This window comes from Prosopis cineraria, unplaced genomic scaffold, assembly GCF_029017545.1.
Source record: "Prosopis cineraria cultivar Desert tree isolate PC_DT_omini unplaced genomic scaffold, ASM2901754v1 PC11, whole genome shotgun sequence".
In the NCBI taxonomy this organism is placed as follows: domain Eukaryota; kingdom Viridiplantae; phylum Streptophyta; class Magnoliopsida; order Fabales; family Fabaceae; genus Prosopis; species Prosopis cineraria.
In genome coordinates, this window is record NW_026555342.1 from 16,699,431 (window position 1) to 16,719,145 (window position 19,715).

Sequence of the window (19,715 nt, forward strand, 5' to 3'; positions counted from 1 at the left end):
GTCGAAACCATACAGTGATAATGAAAAAAAAAACTACTTCAAAATTAAATCGTTTTAATTAAATTAAAATAAATTCCATTTTCGGTGAAAAATTATTGAAATCTATTTTTGGAATTAATAAATTTAATATTTTTCATAAAATTGATGCGATAGTAATATTTATGATTAAACCATTCAACTGATATAACTAGCTAGATATCTTTCCAATTCATGAATTGTATTTCTGTAATATTAGATTCTTGAACTGATCTTCAATTGATAGTGAGCCAAAAAAATATCTTCAATTAACTATATATTTAGTTTATTAGAACACTTCCTAATCCATAAGTACTCATAATATGGTTGCCAAAAAAAAAAACGTACTCATAATATGAATTTGATATTGCAAAATAATCAACAAATCTCTTGCACAAGCTTCCCTCTTCATCAGTAACTAATGTCACTGACTTTCGCTTAGCTTGGACTATGAGAAAGAAATCTCAATGAATCAAAAGTTCTTCCAAGAGTTGATAATTTCTTGCATACAAATTTCAGAAAAAATAAAAATAAAAATTAATTAAAAAATAATGTTTTCATTTTAAAAATTAAAGAGAGAATGATAGTAAAGCCCCAAAAGAGAAAATTAATGACAATTAGATTCTCGATAAAAAAATTTTAAAAAATAAGTTGTAAATAAATATCCCTTGCAAATTAAGTTATATTTATAATTAAGATATATTATTTTCTATTGAAAATCATAAATGTGTAATTATTTGAATCAATATTTACAATTTATTTTTTAAAATTTTATTAGGAATTTAACTGTCATTAATTTTTTATTTTGAGATTTATTGTCATTCTCTTAAAATTAAAATCACTTTTTTCACAAACACATGCTGATTGATGGGAGCCTTGGCTCACTCAAAAATAGTGTAAGGAGAACAAGAAGTTCATTGAATCGTTCCTTAGAAACAATCTCATAGGAAACTTCAGTTTTGATGGCCACATTCATGAAATTTATAATACTTTGATTTGATCTATCAATGTATAATAATATATATACAACATTAATGATGGAACGTACCTTGATATGTATGTTTTGTGATTTCATCAACAAGAAGGTAATCTGCATAGCTTTGTCGATTGAATTTTGATGCTGCCATTCATCGCTTTGATCGATGTAATTATCATTATTTGCAATATGAAGAAGGCATATACATGGAATTGGCTAAGTGTTAATGCTACTTCACTTGATTCTTGTTTAGTGCTTTTGGAAGATCGTTTGTCATAGTTAATGTGAAGAAATTGATGACTTGTTTTGCCAAAGGCAAGCATTTTCCCTTCAACATAAAAAAGTTAATTAGATGGTTGATACAGATACAAGTTATTTACATTTAATTTCTAATTTGGAAGAATGAAAAATGAATTTCACTCAAATAGATAAATGATAAAAGAGAACTATAAAATAGGTAATTTATTTTAAGTCCTTAAAGACTTATTTGATATATATATATATATATATATAAATATTTCACGAGATGACTATAATTACTCCAAAGACATGACAACTTTAAGGTAGCAAATGACTAGTTCTATTATATTTCTCAATTTCATATAATAAGTGTTGAATTCTAAAGAAAAATGATAGCATTAGAATAGCGAATAATAATTTTATAGTGTTAAAAATGACTACTCCCATTTTTCAATTTCATTTTATAAATGTTGAATTCTAAAAGTAAATGATCGACAACTTTAGGGTAGAAAATAATTGCTTTTATTAAGCAAATAACTAAACTAGTATAGGAAATGATAATTTCTATTTTTCAATTTACTTGTTTGTTTATTGAAAGAAGTCATTTGCTACTCTAAATTTATCATTTACGTTTGGAAGTATCATGGTCATTTTGTGAAAAAAAATAATTACTATTAGATAAGTTATGCTTAAGGACTTTAAAATAATTATTCTGTTTGTGATCCTCTTTTATTATTTACCTATTTTAATGAGATTTATTTATCACTCTTTCTAGAGGATCATTAGCATGAGTATTGGTAAGAAGTTTCATTATTTTCTTACAGGATCCCCATAGATAGTTTGTTGGGAGGCACATAAAACCTTCAGAATGGAAAAAATCGCAGTTAAGGCATAATGCTTTTTGAATTGTTCCTCCAAATCCAAAGGTCCCAAATGCAAATATTTTTCTCCTTGAAAAGGTGCATTTATCCTTAATTACACGGATTATGTATAATAAACGAACATTATATTATTCATATATGGATATTGTCATGTTCTTTTCAAACATTGTGTTGTACGTTTACTTGAAAAACTTGTACATTATTATTTAATCTAATTACGCAAACTATTTATATTATATAGAATAAACAGACATTATGTTATTCATGTATAAACACTGTCATATTCTTCAAGGACATTATGTTGTACATACACATAAAAAACTTGTACATTTGGGGCAAATACATCTTTCCACATAGAACATATTTACATTTAAGACATTTGGACTTATAAAAATAATTCAAAATTTATTAGGCCTTAGGTGTGATCTTTTTCCATTCTAAAAGCCTTTGGTCTTTGGTGTGATTTACCTGGTTTATTTGATCCCAGTTATCCAACAAAGATATATAATAATGAACATAACTTATTAGGCCTTACAATGCCAATGGCCTTATAGTGTAGTGATATTGTAAGTTTTTTTTGTAAGTGAGAGGTTGTGAGTTCAATCTCACTTATAATCTTAGGCCGTTAGTGCTTGCCCCCTCTAATTAAAAAAAAAACAAAAGATATGAACATACTCTTTTCTATTTAATTAATTAAAGATATCCTATAAAACAAGTGTTGTAGGTTGCCGGAAGCTGCATACATTTTTTGTTTTTCACAATGCTTCGGAGTAGTTACTTTGCCAAGAAAACTTGAGAGCCCCGTACCTTACGTAATCAATTTTTTTGAAGAAATTCCCAAACGAACAGACAAATTTAAACCATTTCTAGCAAATAAGAAATGAAATAAAAATACCATTTGAAAATGTTTCGGTCTTTAGTTTTGAATAAGTGACGTATATATTGCTCCATTTATTTCAGATCTCTTTTCCAGCTTACTCTCATAATTTCAATTGACATATAAAAGACATAAACGTCCCTTCCAACCATCTATGTGATGTATCACACCATGATAATAAAAACACATGACTTCAAAATTATTTTGTTCTAGTTAAATTAATTTTAATTTTATGCTTATAAATTTAATAGATGTTATTTTTTAATAGAAATAGTCATAATTATAATCTAACTATTCCATTGATCTAATGATATCTTTTCATTTCATGAATTATGTTTACTATGTAAATAATATATAGATGATCGAGCGCTTCACTCAATAATGGACCAAAAAAGTTCTTCAACTATTATAATAAATTAAATGACAACTCATTTCTAATCCACGTGTCACGATATGAATTTTATTGCAAATTAATGAACCTATGGTGTTAGTATCCATGTATAATAATCAATGACATGTTTATATATATATGGGGTCAATATATATATATATATATATGAGAGGTATAATGTTGCTCTTCATGTATTAAAAGCAGAACAGTGTCGTTTCTTTGTTATTCATTAATTTGATCATAAATGAATGTAGATAATTTTATTTGAATAATTGTTTATAATAGTTCAAAACTTGCTTATAATGAAATAAATAATTGAAAAAAGTATTCAAACCACTAACAAATATACCAATAGAGCCAGCCCCATTGTATATAATTATTATTATTATTAAAAAGACCAACAAAAGTTGGGTTTAATAAAAAAGATTAGTTTTTTATAATATGACGAACTAAAGTTCAAATACTTGTTAGTAGAAATGCTCACATTTAGTATCCCACAATGTTTCGAACATATTTGTTTCAAACAAATTTATCTCCAATAGCACGATACATGTGAATTAAAAAGAAAATTATTTTGTTAAAATCAATATCGTAAGGCCACCTATTAGCCTGTGCTTGGGTGTTCAAATGTAACGGTTGTTGTTTCCGGCCTCAACATGTGAAACACCAAACACATAATGCTGGCACGAAGGGACGTTCACCAATGGCACCCATTACTATGAATCTGAGAGCCAACAACAACAGCATTGAAGTTTCCATATCTTCCTTAATATGGAAGCTTTAATTAATCAATAATTAATGGCACCCATTACTATGAACAATGAAGATCATGAATATATAAATATAAAGGGAGAACTATTGATTTTGTAGGCAAAGACAACTAAAAAAAAACATATAATTGTTAATAAGGAAGTTGTACTGGTACGTAGTATTGACAGAAAATAAATGACAAGTATATTTACAACTTGTTTAAGAATCTCATGAAAAATTGTTGGTAAAATATATATATATATATATATCATGAACAAGTGACTTTGTTATTTTGTTTTGTCCATGTATACAACTAACATCCATAATTTTTCATGCATGACTTAGCGTACATTAATCAATACAAGGGGTAAACATGAAATTATTTTTTTAGAATTGGAAGAAAGAAAATTAAGCATGATATGATTGCATATTAGTAACCTACATTTATGATCCTTAATATTTAACTATCATTAATTATTTTCATGTCTTGGGGACACAGGAGAAAAATCTAGTGAAAGACTGAAAACAAAATATCATTTTTAAACCCCTAGGTATTTGGTTCAATTGATAAAGGAATTGTATTAAATTAGTTGAGTTTAAATACAGCAATGTTAATGGTAAAACTTTAGCCTAAAAAAGTCCTCTCTTGATTTAATCTAAATTAACCTGCCATTGTTAAAGTCTTTTTAAGTTGACACGAGACGTTCAAGAAATTGATTGTTTTTTTTTTAAAAAAAAACTTGATACACTTTCTGAGACATTATTAAACAAATTTATGAGAATTCAAGATAATATATGAGAATTTAAGATGACATAGGTCGAACATCAAGTTATAATGCTCCAATCCTAACCAAATTGAACTTAAGCATCAATTCTCAAACATCTCAACATAATCTAAAATCTTGATCAAATGTAGAGATGCCCATCTTAGATAAACTGAAACAGAACATTTAGCTATAATTCACAATTCCATTCAAATGTGTGAAACTTACTTAAAATAACAGACTCTATACTTTATACCATTTCAGCAATCTACCTGCAAAATTAAAAATGAAGAAATTCCAAATCCCTACCCGACCTCCAATACACCAAATTCCTTTTCTATCATTCTTCTTCTCCCTTTCCTGGTTCTCTCTGTTCCTCTCTGCACTTCGCATGTCTTCTGTCACCACTGAGCCAAAATGAGTTCACCACTTTCACGTCCATGTCTTCTCATTCTCCTCATTACTTCCTCCAACATCTTTTCACCCACTTCTTCAAAATCAACTCTTGAACCGAACCAGCTCAGAGCACTTCAATCCTTCAACATCCCCACTTCAACTGATCCTTGCTCTGAACCCTCCTTCCACAATGTAACTTTCTGTGACTCTGCCACACCCTATCGCCATCTTCTCTCTCTTTCCCTCTCTAACTGTTCATCTTATCTCACCTTAACCTTCACTGCTCTGAAATCCCTCTCCACTCTCCAATCTCTTCACTTCCAAAACTGTCCTATCGTCCCCATCACCTTCCCTTCTGAGCTCATTGCTTCTCTCAAATCCTTCATCTGCATCAACAGCCTCCGTAAGCTTAGTAGCGTTTGGCTCTCACGTCTCGAGAATCTATCAGAACTCACTGTGTCCAACGTGCCTGTAAATGCTTCTGGTCTTGTTGTTATATTTGGACGTATGAAGAAACTCAAGTATATCACTATTTCTTACGCAAATCTCTCTGGCTTTCTTCCTAACTTCATAGACTCTAACGTTACCCACATCGATTTCTCTGGTAATCACCTGAGAGGAAGCATACCCACTTCGTTTACGAGGTTGGACAGTTTGGAATTCTTGAGTCTCTCGTATAATTTGCTGGATGGTGAAATGCCCACTTCCATTGGGGATTTAATATCCCTTAAAAATCTCTCTTTGGCTTCCAATTCGATTTCTGGACCCATACCCGATTCGGTTTCTGCCATTCCGGGTTTGGTCCACATGGATCTAAGCTCAAACAAACTGAATGGTTCGATCCCCAAGTTCCTCTCGCAAATGAAGGATCTCAAGCATTTGAATCTGGCGAACAATGATCTTCATGGGGTTTTGCCTTTCAACTTGAGTTTCATAGAGAGACTGGAAGTGTTCAGAGTGAGTGGGAACATGAATTTATGCTATAACCATTCGGTTCTGTCATCAAAGTTGAAACTTGGTATTGCTCCATGTGATAAACACGGAATGCCCATTTTTCCTCCACGAGGGAAGGATCTTTCTTGGGATGATCCAAGTGATTCATATTATGATGACTATGAAGATGATGATGGTGGTAAGGGACGTCGGCGTCGGCCTAATAAGGTTATTCTTGGTGTATCAATAGCACTTTCTTCCATTGGGATTCTGGGCATTTTCTATTTCCTCTGTTTCAAACGTCATTGAAGAAAAAAAAAAATTGATTTGTCGGTTTAGAGTTTAGCTTTGGAATATTGATAGATTGAGTTGGGTTTGTGACTACTTATTGTAAGATGCATACCCTCAGTTATATTGCGATTTAGGTCGGGATGATGGGACTAAGAAATATGGATTTTACTTTTCTAAGAGTCAGACAGAGACGTGAAATTCATCTCTCCTTATCTTTCTTTATTCTCACTTCAATTGAATTACTACTTCGAAGAATCAAAATTGGATCTTCAAAATTCACTTTGGTTTAAGTGAAGAAAGAGGCACAAAAACATGGGTGAATCTCTCTCTCTCTCTCTCTCTCTCTCTCTCTCTCAAAACACTTTCGAAGGTTTACTTTAGAGAGGATTTGCTACGTGGAAGTCAAAATAAATGGCTGCGATATTGTGTAAAACTAACCCTAGTAAATGTAGTAATCCAGAATTTTAACAAAATATCGGTGATTAGCTCATAGGACCAAAGGGTGAAAAAAAAAAACGAATAATTTCTTCCAAAAAAAACTTAAGAAAAATTTGAGTAAAATCATAATAAATTTTTAAGAAACAATTACCACGTGCTTCAGGTATAGTGCTCTAAGATACAATTTGTTGGACTTGTTAAGCATAACACCTTCATACTTAACTTGGAACCACTTCATTGCCTCCTCTTTAGTCACCCTGTGTTGAATTCCAACACAGGACTTGCATCTTCGGCGTCGACCAACATGGAATCCAGGGCGTTCTAGACCAACAGAGAAATCCATCCCATAGATACCAGTTGAAGGATCATACCTGAAGATAGAACAAGATCAGCCAGATTATGGCCCGGCAGTTAGACAAACTTTTCATACATGAATACTACTAACAAAATTTGTCAATCAAGCAATAGTATATGGGCTCATATATATTGATGGTCCCTACAAGAACAAATACATGACAAAATGAAAAACAGACAGTCACAACATAACAGGCATAAATAAAATCTACCATGACACAAGCATCGTTTGATGTACACAGAATAGTGCCTGTCACAAGGCCCTCACAAAGTGATTTGATTTTGACACAAAATGCATCATTATTAAGAAAACTTCAACCATAATTGACAAAAACATGAGAGCCTTTCAACCTTGATAACAAAGCGGATCACTTAAGTGAGTCATATCATTCTGGAAGAATATTTGGACCAAAAACGCATGCCAGTTATAAAACCAGAAACAAATATCAATTGTCCTGATAATGTAACAGTGTGAAACACAAGAAGACAGCAAAATTTCTCCAACATTTTGCCCAAATGACATGAGAATAGATAATTCAAGTGCTTTGGCCCACCACAAAAAAAAAAAAAAACAAGACACTTAAAGTGCAGTTAGTTTCCAAATCATAACATAGGACATATTTTTCATAATTCATTCTTTGATACTCGACTCAGATATTAATAACGTACTTGATTCCAAGATTAATATGTTCCTGAATACCAAATCCAAAACATCCAGTTTCACTGAAGTTTCTTCTCAACAATTCATACTCCTTCACCTTCAACCCACTCTCAAGAAGCTGCATTGCCTTCTCACCTCCGACGGCGACATAGCAAGCAAACTTTTCATTACGCCTGATTCTAAAAGATCTGAATACCTAGCTGTTAGGAGCAAATTAAATGAAAATGAAATAGTTCAATACCAACCAAAACTAGTCAAAAGGATCTCAATAATCTTACCTTTTGAGAATACTGGGCTTTGTCCGCTTAGTTGCTCCAACACCAAATCACAATACTGAAAAAATGAGTGATTACAGAGTAAATGAGGCATTTCTCAATTTAGTCTTTCAAAAACTTGCCTTCCTAATTAGGTCCTTCACGAATAAGGCAATTCTCAATTTTGACACTCACAATATTGCCTTCTTAATTAGATTTTTAAGATATAGATATTTCTCAATCAAGTCCTTCCCAAATTAAACTACTATAAGTAATGGTCCCTCACATGAGTATATCTGAATTTGATAGGACAGAAATTCGATAATAAATATATTTATTTAAAGAACCAATTGAGAAACACCTTATCTATGAGGCAAGGACTGAATTAAAAATTAAACAAGGAGATGGAATTTACACAGTGGTTATATAATACTAATCTTGTATGCATTCATTTAAATGAGTTATCTCAGGAACTGGCAGAGACATGACTCCATAAGTTATAAAACAATTTTAACATAAAGCATTATATTGATACAAATGCTATCGCAGAAGCATTCTGATCTCTCGGAATCCAATAAAGCAGAAATAGGAAGTTGGCACAAAATTAACCTTAGCAGCTCTAGTGAGACGATCACCACTTTCACCAACAGAGATGTTGATGACGAGCTTTTGGACTTCGATTTCCCTCATTGGATTCGAAGACTTCTTTTCCGAAGCCTACATTCCATAATCATTCATATACGCAATCACAAATAGTCCATGTGTGAAAAATAAACTTCATTTATCAATTTAAACAAAAAACCACAATCAAGCGATAGAAGTGTACCATTACGATGCAGATGAAAGAACAGATGAGAGGAGGGAAGGTTGAAGCTTCACAGTGATGACGGAAACATGACGTCAACGAACAAAGAGGCTGTTAAATGCAATGCAAATCAATGGTTGTTACTAGGGTTTCAGTTAGTGCGGCGAATCTCGCAAAAAGACTGTAATGCCCCTGTCATTGATAGCTGAAAAGGTCTTTCCGAAAAAACCATATTCCGTTGCCGGGAATCGAACCCGGGTCTCTCGGGTGAGAGCCGAGTATCCTAACCGACTAGACTACAACGGATTGTTAACCAGGGGCTATCAGATTTAATATTTAAAGTAAATTTAGCGTAAGTTTATCCAATAGTTTCTAAAATTTTAAAAATATTCCAAATGATGTATTGAATAACCTTTTAAAATTTATTTATTTGATGTATATATAATGATGAATCAAATTCAAACATTTCATGATCCAATTGAGAATAGCTTTTTTTTAAAATATTTTTGTTTTTTTTAAATTATCATAGGGTCAAACTTTTTTTTTTTTACTCAAAAGTCAGAGTTCTTATTGCTAGAATTAATTTTTTTTTTGTGTGTATTGTATGTTAGAGGAAAAAATTGTTTTAAGAAACATATTGGGAAGATCTTTTTGATAATATATGATCTCAAGAATTAATAATATGATCTTATTAACTTTTTTTTTTCATGGCTAAGACATGGCTCTGAATGTCACGATCTAAAATTTAAATTATGACTGGATATAGCATATAACTAAACTAATGTACTCCAGTTAGCCTAACTAATCTAAATAAATTATAACTTCCTCACAAAGCTCGAAAAATATTTTGCTTTGCACAACTTTTCACCATTATTTTCAAACAAATTCAACTCTCATTTTGATAATGAAACTGTAGTAGTATATGCACACAAAGTTGGATAATAACTCAAAATTTGAATCACGACACTTAAATTTTACATCAATATAATGAGTACTTGATCAGTAGCATTGTTGATGATTTATAAATTGTAAGTTTTTTTTAATATATAGATTTTATGATATATTAATTACATATTGCTGATTATTGATATTCAATCCCATAGAACTAATATATATTCTCCCCATCCAATGGTAAGCTAATAATCCCTTAGCATAATGGAAAAAATAACTAACTAATTAAATAGCACCCTTAAATAAACTTGAACGAATTTTAGACTTGAACGAGTTAACATATTTTTATTTTTATTTTAATTATATATTTATCTTTTATTTTTAAACTTGAAAGAATTTTCACTAGAATTAATAATTTTAAAACACAGACTTTCTTTCTATTCTTAAAATTTTATTTCAGCCATTTAACTGTTAGTTATTTTTTAAGTCACATATATTGAACTTAAATATGTTATTTTTTCATTTCCATCCTCTTTGAACATATATATGCTATCTAAAATTCATTCAAGTTTCTTAAAAAAATTTAGTGGATATATTTTTAAATTTTTTATGAAATATATTTTTTATCTTTAAAAAAACATAACTTTTGGTTCCCATATTTTGTTTACATTTTGTTTTTAGTCTCTGTACTTATTTTTAATGTTTTAGATCCCTACACTTTTATTTTTTATTGTCTTAAGTTCCTCCATAACCTTAGAAGAACCTAAGCAAATGAAAAATAAAAGTATATAAATCTAAACACTAAAAAAAAGTGTAGGAACAAAAAACAAAATGCAAGCAAAGTGTAGAGACCAAAATCTATACTTTTCTTTTATCTTTTTATTCATATTTTTAAATTTTTAGTTATACAAATTCATTTATTTAGTATTTTTTAAAGAAATTAAATACATAAATAGGCCAAAATGATATTTCTAACAAGTATGTACAAAAGCATTTAAAGAAATAGATTTTTAGTACAATAAGAGATAACTTAGTTAATATAATTAATGTATATTATTTAAAAAATTACAATTTTGATAAAATGTTTTAAAATTATTTATTTAGATATTGTCATACTTAATTATTTAAAGTTCCTTAAATTGAGAATAAAGAAAGAGTAGACAATTATATTATAAGGTCAAAATTAGAAATTTTAAATTTTTCAACATAATTTAAATTAAGTGTATAAATATTTGTATATTAATAATATACTTAATGTACTTAATTTTTTATTTTTGGGGTTGATAATAATTTTTCAAATATTTTTATAAATATATACTATGCTTCTTTCATTGTTTCTCAACACGCCTACTTACTATCCCTTTGTGTTTTCTCTAGCTTTCTCTGCTTCTTCTTCACCTCTGCAATTTTTGTGTGATGATTTACATTTTTTGATTTCATTTTTCATTTGTCTCTTCCAGACAAGAAAAAAATCCTGAATTTACTCTCATCACTTTTCACTCATGTATAAATAGTCTAACTTTTATATCTTTTCACTCAAACTTCTATTTTGCCTCCTTCCTCACTTTCTTCCTTCATTTTTCTTAAAACGCTTTGATTCAATCTTTGTTTGAGCACCTTTGATTTTGTTTTTACCTTTCCATTACCTTTTGATTTTGGCATATGCAAATTGCTTTGATTTTGTTCAAGTCTCTTTTGTTGGCAATGTTTCCTCTATTTTTTTCCCCTCGATTGGTTTCACTATTCTCAAGAACACATTCAAATTGTAAATCTTCTCATTCTAGTTTACGGTGAGATCAAAAATATAAATCTTGTGATAAGTTACGAATTCATTAAGCACTTGTTTGTGGCTCTATGTTTGAAGCATTATATCTATTTTTTTTAGCTATGTTTAGATTGCCTATGACTCTAGTTCACTTGCATGCCTAGCGATGATATGTTTCATAGCTAGACCTACAAGAGTGCTTCTCAAAGAAAGTGCTCCTATTGCCTCCATTTACAAGAGATTCTTGGTAGATCCACCTATATAAGTACTTTTTGACATAAGTGCTCCCTTAAGTGACCTTTAGGAGGGCTTCATCATATCATATAAGAGGGATCTCTCATCTTTGTTGCTTTCATCCTCCTTTTAGTGATTTATTGTTATCCATATAATTTGTTTTTGATTTGGCTTGGGAACTTTAATTATATATGAGAATTATGTTTGACTTAATTTGTTCAATACACACATTGCGTAATAATTTTATTCATTAACTACCTAAATTTAATTGTGGTTTCGTTTTTTTCTTTTTTATAGAACTTAAAATGGATAGTGCATATGATTTAGTTGAAAAGTTGTGGGACCTTATGCTCAACCTAACTTGGGAGCAGCTTCTTTATTTGGTTAAGTATCATGAAAACATTGAGAAGCTCAATGAACAACTTGTGGAACTCATGCTTGAACGAAGCTCCCTACAACATTGAATTAATGAGGCTACAAACAATATAGAAAACATTAAAGAGAAAGTTCAATATTGGTTAGACAGTGTGGATGATATATCAAAGAAAGTACGAGAGTTTCAACAAGAAGAGAATCAAGCAAAAACAAGATGTACCAAGTCTTCCTCTCCCAATATGAATCTGTGGCTACACTACAAACGAATAAAAGATCAGAGGCAACAGCGCAAGATATTATTAAGCTTCTTGAACAAAAAAGAGGCTTTAATGGAATTTCATATCCTACTCCTCTCCAATGGATGCCATAATCAATACCTATAGAAAGCAATGAAGGGATTAATTCAAGAGTGTCAATTATGAATAAAGTTATGGGGGCATTATAAGATCCTAACATTAACATTATTGGATTCATGGGTCTTGGTAGCGTTGGCAAGACCACCCTAGCCAAGGAATAGCAAAGAAAGCAAGGGATGAGAAGATTTTTGAAAAGGTGGTCGAGGCAGTCAATCTTAAAAACTTGAATGTTGGGCACATTCAAGGTCAGATTGCTGAGTGGCTAGGAATGAAACTTGATGCGAAAGATGAAAACATAAAAGCTACTTGTCTACGTGAGAGGTTGATGAAAGGGAAGAATGTGTCCTATTACTGGATGATCTATGAGGGGAGGTTAGTTTTGCCCAAGTTGGAATTCCCTTAATTGAAGGCAAAGAATTTAAACAAAAGAATGAAGGTTTCAAAATCTTATTGACTTCTATAAAGAAAGATGATAGACCCCATGGCACGGGTGACATAGCATTAATGGCAACAAAGCTTGAGGATAGTAATCATGAGTATGATAACATAGAAAGAGCCCAATACTTCCAATCCAACATACCTAAAGACCCATTACAATATAGTGGAGGCCCAATGACAAGAGCCGAACTAAAGCCATGAAACAAGCCTTGTTCGGTCTTATGCAAGAAGTTTAAGAGCTTGGAGAGCATTGGGACACTCCTCTCAAGCCCAAAGGAGAGCATCTATATGTGTATAATGTACTTAAAATTCAAACTCATAAAGAGTCAAACCTAAAAGATGCAGACCTTAGCCTAATGCAAGAAAGATTACAAGTTGAGCCTCTTACAAGTAAGGAGGCATGAAACCTTAGTGAAGAAGTCAAGGGTGGTGTGATTTTAAATCCTTTATGATCCCTTAATTTTTGTCTAAATTATTTTCTATTTTAATGGTCATTTGATTTGATTTCCTATTTTGAGTCTAGTTAAAAGTTAGAATTAATTATAGTATTAATTTTAAAATTTTGTAATCCTATAATTTTAGGATCACATCTCCTAAATTATGTGGCTGAATATTTTATCATTATTTTATATTATTTCTCCTTTTAGTATTAGGAAATTAGGGTTTTAATTTTAGAAAATATTCTTTTCTATGAGCCTATATAAATTAGGCATGCTCCCTCTTGTAAACGCAACAGAAGTTGAATAAAATTATTCATTTTAGAGTTTATAACTCTTGTAAGCCTTAATGCTTTGTGGTGGCATCCCGTGTGAGAAACAGACGTAATCAAGAGCATGATCAACTCTTGTGATGTCTTTAAAAGTTGAGGTTCCTAGAGGTAGGTACTCTAGAGGATCTTCTCCTTGATCATTATCCCATTATTTATTTCATATCTTTCTTTATTTTCGTCATAAATTTTGTCTCTTTCTTTTTGGTTCTTGTGTTTTTGTTGTGTTAGGGTTCTGTCTCTAAACTAGCACAATTCTACTTCCACGTCCCCTATCAAAAGATTTGCTACAAGACAAGATGAAATGCCAAATAATTGAAAAGGTGCGCGTCTTGTATGATAAGGAATCATAGGAGTTGTTTAAGGGAATTGCCGAACCTTCCAATGATTTGAATGATCAAGCTTTAATCCTAATAGTTCGTGAGATTGTTCACAAGTGCCAAGGACTACCACTTGCAATTGTTGCAATTGCAAAAGTATTGAGAAACAAGGATCTAATAAAATAGAAAGATGTCCTTAATCAATTGAAAAGTCATTCACAAAGAGAGACCACAGAAAGGGTGGATTCAATTTTAAAGGTAAGCTATGACCATCTTAGCCGAGAACATTAGCATATTTTCTTGCTTTCTGCCATGTTGTCCCATAATCCTTTAATTAAAGACATGCTCGTGTATTCAATGGGTTGGGCTTACTTGAAAGGGCAAAAAATATGAAAGATGCCCAAAATGCAATCATCAATATGGTGAGGGAGCTAAAAGCTTCTAGCTTGTTGCTTGACAGCAGCATATCTCATGATCATTTTACAATACATGACATGTTTTGAGATGTTACCCTACGTATTGCATCTAAAAAACAACATGCCATAATTAAAAGGCACCAAAGGTTGGATGAATGGCCAGATGAACACTTGCATGAAGGATGTACTAGCATTTGCTTAATGGAAATCGATGTTAATGATCTTCTAAAGGAGCTACATAGTCCAAGGTTAGAATTCTTCCTATTAAATAGTGAAAACCCTGATTTTACCATACCCGATATGTTTTTCAAATCTATAGAAAATCTCAAAGTGGTAAGTTTCATCAATGTCCACTTTCCATCATTGCCATTACTTAGTTTTCTAAAAAAGCTTAGGACATTATGTCTACACTCTTGTTCACTAAAAGACGTAATTGAGATCAAAAGCTTAAACAAGCTAAAAATCTTGAGCCTTGCTTACTCTAAAACTGAGAAGCTACCATCTAAATTAGCATGTTTGACTTCACTACAAGTGTTGAATTTAGCCCATTGCTATAAGCTTAGGGTGATCGCACCAAGAGTCTTGTCTAGCTTGAAAAAGTTGGAGGTTTTGTGCATGGAAGAGAATTTTAAACAGTGGGAAGCCAAAGGATCTAGTTAAGGTGATAAAAATGCAAGTCTTGGTGAGTTAAAGGTTTTGCCAATCTCCTTCCTGGATATTCGTATTCGTCATGCCTCTATTTTGCCAAGGGACTTGTTCTTAGGTTTTAACTTGAAGAGATATAGAATATTCATTAGAAAAAAATGGAAATGGGAAGGCAATTATAAAACCTTAAAAACTCTAAAACTAGAGCTGAAGAGTAGTATCTATTTGGAGACCGGGGTTCGAAAGTTACTGGAAGGAGTTGAAAATTGATATTTAAAAGGATCCAATGGGCTCGACAATGTTCTTTACAATCTAGATGAGGGAGGATTCTAAAATTTAAAGCACCTTCATATTCAAGATAATGATGACATCAGCTAATTGTTTTTAACTTGAGACAACTTAAAGTTGCCTTCCCAATCTTTAAGACTCTGGAACTTGAACATTTGAAAGGCTTGGAGAAGTTGTGTCAAGGACCAATTCTAGCTACCTTCTTCTAAAACCTGAAAGTAATCAGAGTGTATGGTTGAGATAAGTTGAAAAGTATTTTTTGAATTTCAATGGGAGGATCATTTTCCAAACTTGTTGAAGAAATTGAAATTGTTGCATGTGACTCCTTGACAGGATTATGCGCTTTAACATGGAAGATTCATCTTCTGAACAAAGCTTAGCTGCTAATATCATCAAATTTGATCAGTTACACTTGTTGAAGATGGATAGGTTGACAGGTCTAACAGATTTCAACAATGATAGAGCAATGGATAATACAAGATCTAAAAGAAATTTCAAAGCACTGTTCAACCATAAAGTATGTTTTGTCTTGTCTTGTTTTAAATTCTTACAAAACTTCAAATTTGTGCTAGAAAATCATTTGCACTAAAATTACATGCTTGATAATGAAACTTTTAATCTTTTAAATTTATTATTTTAATTAATTTAGTCCCTTACACGTTCTTAAGTTATCATGTTCTTTTCTATTTTAAAACACAAATTGACTAACAAATTGATATAATGTTTAAAATATATTAATAACTTATATATAGTTAGATGAGAAAAAAAATTAGCCCTTAGATCAATTTGAGTTTTTAATCAACCTACTTTCTTACACTGTGTTTTTTTTTGGAAAAATTTTAACTATTTTTCTGAGCTTAAATAATTTACATTTCTTTTTATTAATCTACATGACTACCAACACAATATTCAATCTATGTCAGCATACCTCCTCTTCAAATAATAAAAAGTAAATTCATAACTAAAATAAATTTAAAAGATTAAATTGATGAAGAAAAATTAAATTTAAAGAACCAAGTTAATAACTATGAAAAACTCAAATAATTAAAAATTTAATTATAAAATAAAAAGGTAAAGTACAAATCTATCTTCAAAATATTTCTGAAAGAGCAATTGATATTTTAAAATATTTAAAGATGCAATATCAGCTTAATATTTTTTAAAATGATATAATTTTGTTCCAAGCTGACAATTTAACCATGTTTAACATTTATTTTGACCTTTAATTGTGCTATTGGCAAGCCCTCATGAGAATTCACATTTAAAAGAGATTTTTTTTTAATCATGACCACGTGTTATATTCATTTTCTCCTCCTTCCTTCCTTCTTCATCTAATCAGCCACCTGCATTGATAATCAAGGGGTTGACAAAAAAACAAAACTAAAAATCAAAAGGGCAATTTGGGTTTGGACTTTGGAAAAACAGCTTGTATTTCCAAAAAAACTTGTTGGAGAAATCAAGCACAAAAAAAATCAGCCAACAAAAGAGAAATCATATCGACTGGGTTGACATAACAGTCGTGAAGATGATGACCAAAATCTCACTGATTTTGAAGCCATATCAAAATGTTGGATAAAGCCATCAGGGCATTGACCGGCTCGACGAATACGCTGTGAAGGGGCGAATCCATTGTCATGAACACAGTTGGCAGAGTAAGATCCCTTCCTTACGAGGATCAACTAAAGCATGCCGCTCGGCAAGATGTTCGGGAGAGGCTTAATAGAAGAGATCTCTTGTCATTGAGCTACTTGCAACACCATATTAGAAATCCAGCCCGATCCCCTCTCTCTCTCTCTCTCTCTTCTTATCCCCTTCTTTTTGTGTTTTCGATCTCTGATCGACAAGCTTCTTTTCCGACAAGTAATTTCCCTTATTCATCTCTCTCTCTTTCTCTCTCTCTCTAGGTGAAACTCACTTGATTTTCTGGCAATTTGACCAAGGTGCTAAAAAAAATTATTTTCTAATAAACTATATTTTTAAAAATATTTTCTTCTATCCTATAACATTGAGACTCAGCTTGAATCAGATGAGTTTCAATTTTTTTAAAATAAAAGTATAGGACTTGATCTTTATCAAACCAAGTTTTATATTTATAATTTTTTAAAAAAAATTGTTATGGACAGGCCAGGTAAGCTATGCTTGTCACTAACCGCATTCTCTTGCTTAATTTCCCTTTCTCTTTTCCCTATGTTTCTTGTTAAGTGTTGCATAGACATTGTTGTTTTTTTTAATCATGTATATTAGTATCTTATTAATTGTTTACAAACATTTACAAAATTTGTTATTACTAATAATTTTTAAAATTTTGTTTCATGCGGCCACTGAATTTTTAAAATAAAATTATACATACATGCATGCATGCATGCATATATATTAGAGTACTTTTTTTAAAAGAATGTATATTTAATAGAAATAAAGTTAAAAATTTATTAAATTTTTAGATAAAATTATTGAGATTAAGGGTTTTTCCCTTTTTCCCATGAAAATGCTAAAAGTAGGCTATAAAGAGGATAAGAGGAACACTCTTAATTCAGGGTATAATTAATAATGTTCCCTGATTGAGATATCATTCCTCTATTATTATTTCCTACTTATCTTATTAACCAAAATTGTCATATTATATTAAACAAAAAATATGTAAAAACGTATGTGGCATCTAATGTAAACTCTATGTCTTTTTCTTAATACAACATAATAACTTCTGTTAATAAACTAATTAATAAATAATAGTAGGGAAGTTTGTGATAAAAAAAATTTAAAGATTTTTTTATCAAAATAATTAAAGAAGAAGGACGTTGATTTTCAATTTTTACAAATAAGGGGTTTTATTACATGTTTCATAATTTAAGAGAGTTTTGTATATTTTAAATTAATAACAATTATAAAATTAATATCATATTATTTTATGCATAAACATTCAAAGACATGTTTGGCCCCACAAAAAACCTCAACTAGATCCATCACACACCCACGCAAGAGAAGGGGGAGAGGCAACCCACGATGAAGGGAAGGAAAACTAGTAAAATTGAAAATATGGGTGGTATAAGGATTCAAATTTAAAAAATTATATTTTTTAGAAAAATTGGGCTCTAAAGCCCGAGTCTAATGATCTTTGAAAAACGAGCTTAGTGCCTACGCTTATTTCGTGGCTTCTAATCGTGCTTAATTATTTCTTGACTTTAAGCTATACTTGTTAGTGATCTATTCTTGTAAACTATGTGTCAATGCTTATTAATCATTTTGATTAAGTCCTACTTAAAAAGTAATTTTGAAACTATTTTTTCTAAATTTGATCTCAGAAACCAAACAAATTACTATTTTTACTATACATGAATTTTATATTGCAATACATATCCCAAGATGTTTAAGTATTCGTAGGGGAAAAAACAAAGAAAATCTAAGATTTTAATAATTTTTATTTGTATTTTTATATTCATGGTTTGTATTATTTTTAATTGATTATTTTTGTAAATTTATAATTGACTCATTGATTTGCTTTTCATTATTTTCTTCAACTGTAAATTGGAACGCTACTTCCCCAAAAAAAATTCTCTTTGGTCTTAGATATTGAAATTGACCCTGTACTTCTCACTAATCACTAAGGGACACCATTATGTTTTGGAATTGTAGAAGCATGCGTTAGTTAGCTTTGATATAAATATATTGTGTATTATAAAATGTTAATTTAATACTCTACGTATATCGTAATTAGGTCTTAGTCTTATTTTATCATTGTTAAATCTGTTGGTGTGGAGTTAAGCCCCTTTTTAGTTTGGCTGACAAATATTTGTTATTGTAGAAATTTTTAGGAGGTCTTAATTACAAATGAGACCTTGTTGAAATTTCTACAAATGGTTAAAACTTTATGAATTTTAAATTTAGATGTAAATTATATTGTTATTTTGAATTAATTTTTTAGTTATTTAATGTTTATGAAATGTAAGTCTATCTCATATTCCATGCCAATCATACTCTCCGTATCGAGGTGTAATGAATCATAGATTTTATATATTTTATCCTACCTTTTTCATGCATTTTAATGATGATCTTGGGCTAATTTGGGTATATTAGATAATATTTGAATTATTAGCCAATTTTGAGAAATAATTTATTTTTGGATTAATTATGGGAATTTTGAGCTTAACTGTTAATATTTTATTTATCCTATTTAAACATGGGTTAATTTTGCCAATCA

The 19,715-nt window shown here is 30.6% G+C and overlaps 2 protein-coding genes and 1 non-coding gene across 4 annotated transcripts; 1 reads left to right on the forward strand and 2 right to left on the reverse strand.

The window, feature by feature from the left end:
* The first annotated feature begins 5,311 nt into the window (after positions 1–5,311).
* LOC129286208 (receptor-like protein 51) lies at positions 5,312–6,532 on the forward strand. Its single transcript, XM_054922221.1, has one exon. The coding sequence runs from the start codon at positions 5,312–5,314 to the stop codon at positions 6,530–6,532; it is 1,221 nt and encodes a 406-aa protein (XP_054778196.1).
* A 1,486-nt stretch (positions 6,533–8,018) lies between these two features.
* Positions 8,019–9,185, reverse strand: LOC129285392 (60S ribosomal protein L11-like). Of its 2 annotated transcripts, none has more exons than XM_054921073.1 (4): positions 9,048–9,185; positions 8,831–8,938; positions 8,246–8,300; positions 8,019–8,155 (listed from the first exon to the last, which is right to left on the reverse strand). In XM_054921073.1, the coding sequence occupies exons 1-4, from the start codon at positions 9,048–9,050 to the stop codon at positions 8,067–8,069; spliced, it is 255 nt and encodes an 84-aa protein (XP_054777048.1). In that variant the 5' UTR covers positions 9,051–9,185; the 3' UTR covers positions 8,019–8,066. The 2 variants fall into 2 exon arrangements, with proteins under 2 accessions (XP_054777048.1, XP_054777046.1); XM_054921071.1 differs by having other exon boundaries at positions 8,039–8,167.
* Positions 9,186–9,259: 74 nt separating this feature from the next.
* Positions 9,260–9,332, reverse strand: TRNAE-CUC (transfer RNA glutamic acid (anticodon CUC)). Its single transcript has one exon. It is a non-coding gene; the product is annotated as a tRNA-Glu (tRNA).
* Positions 9,333–19,715: the final 10,383 nt, after the last annotated feature.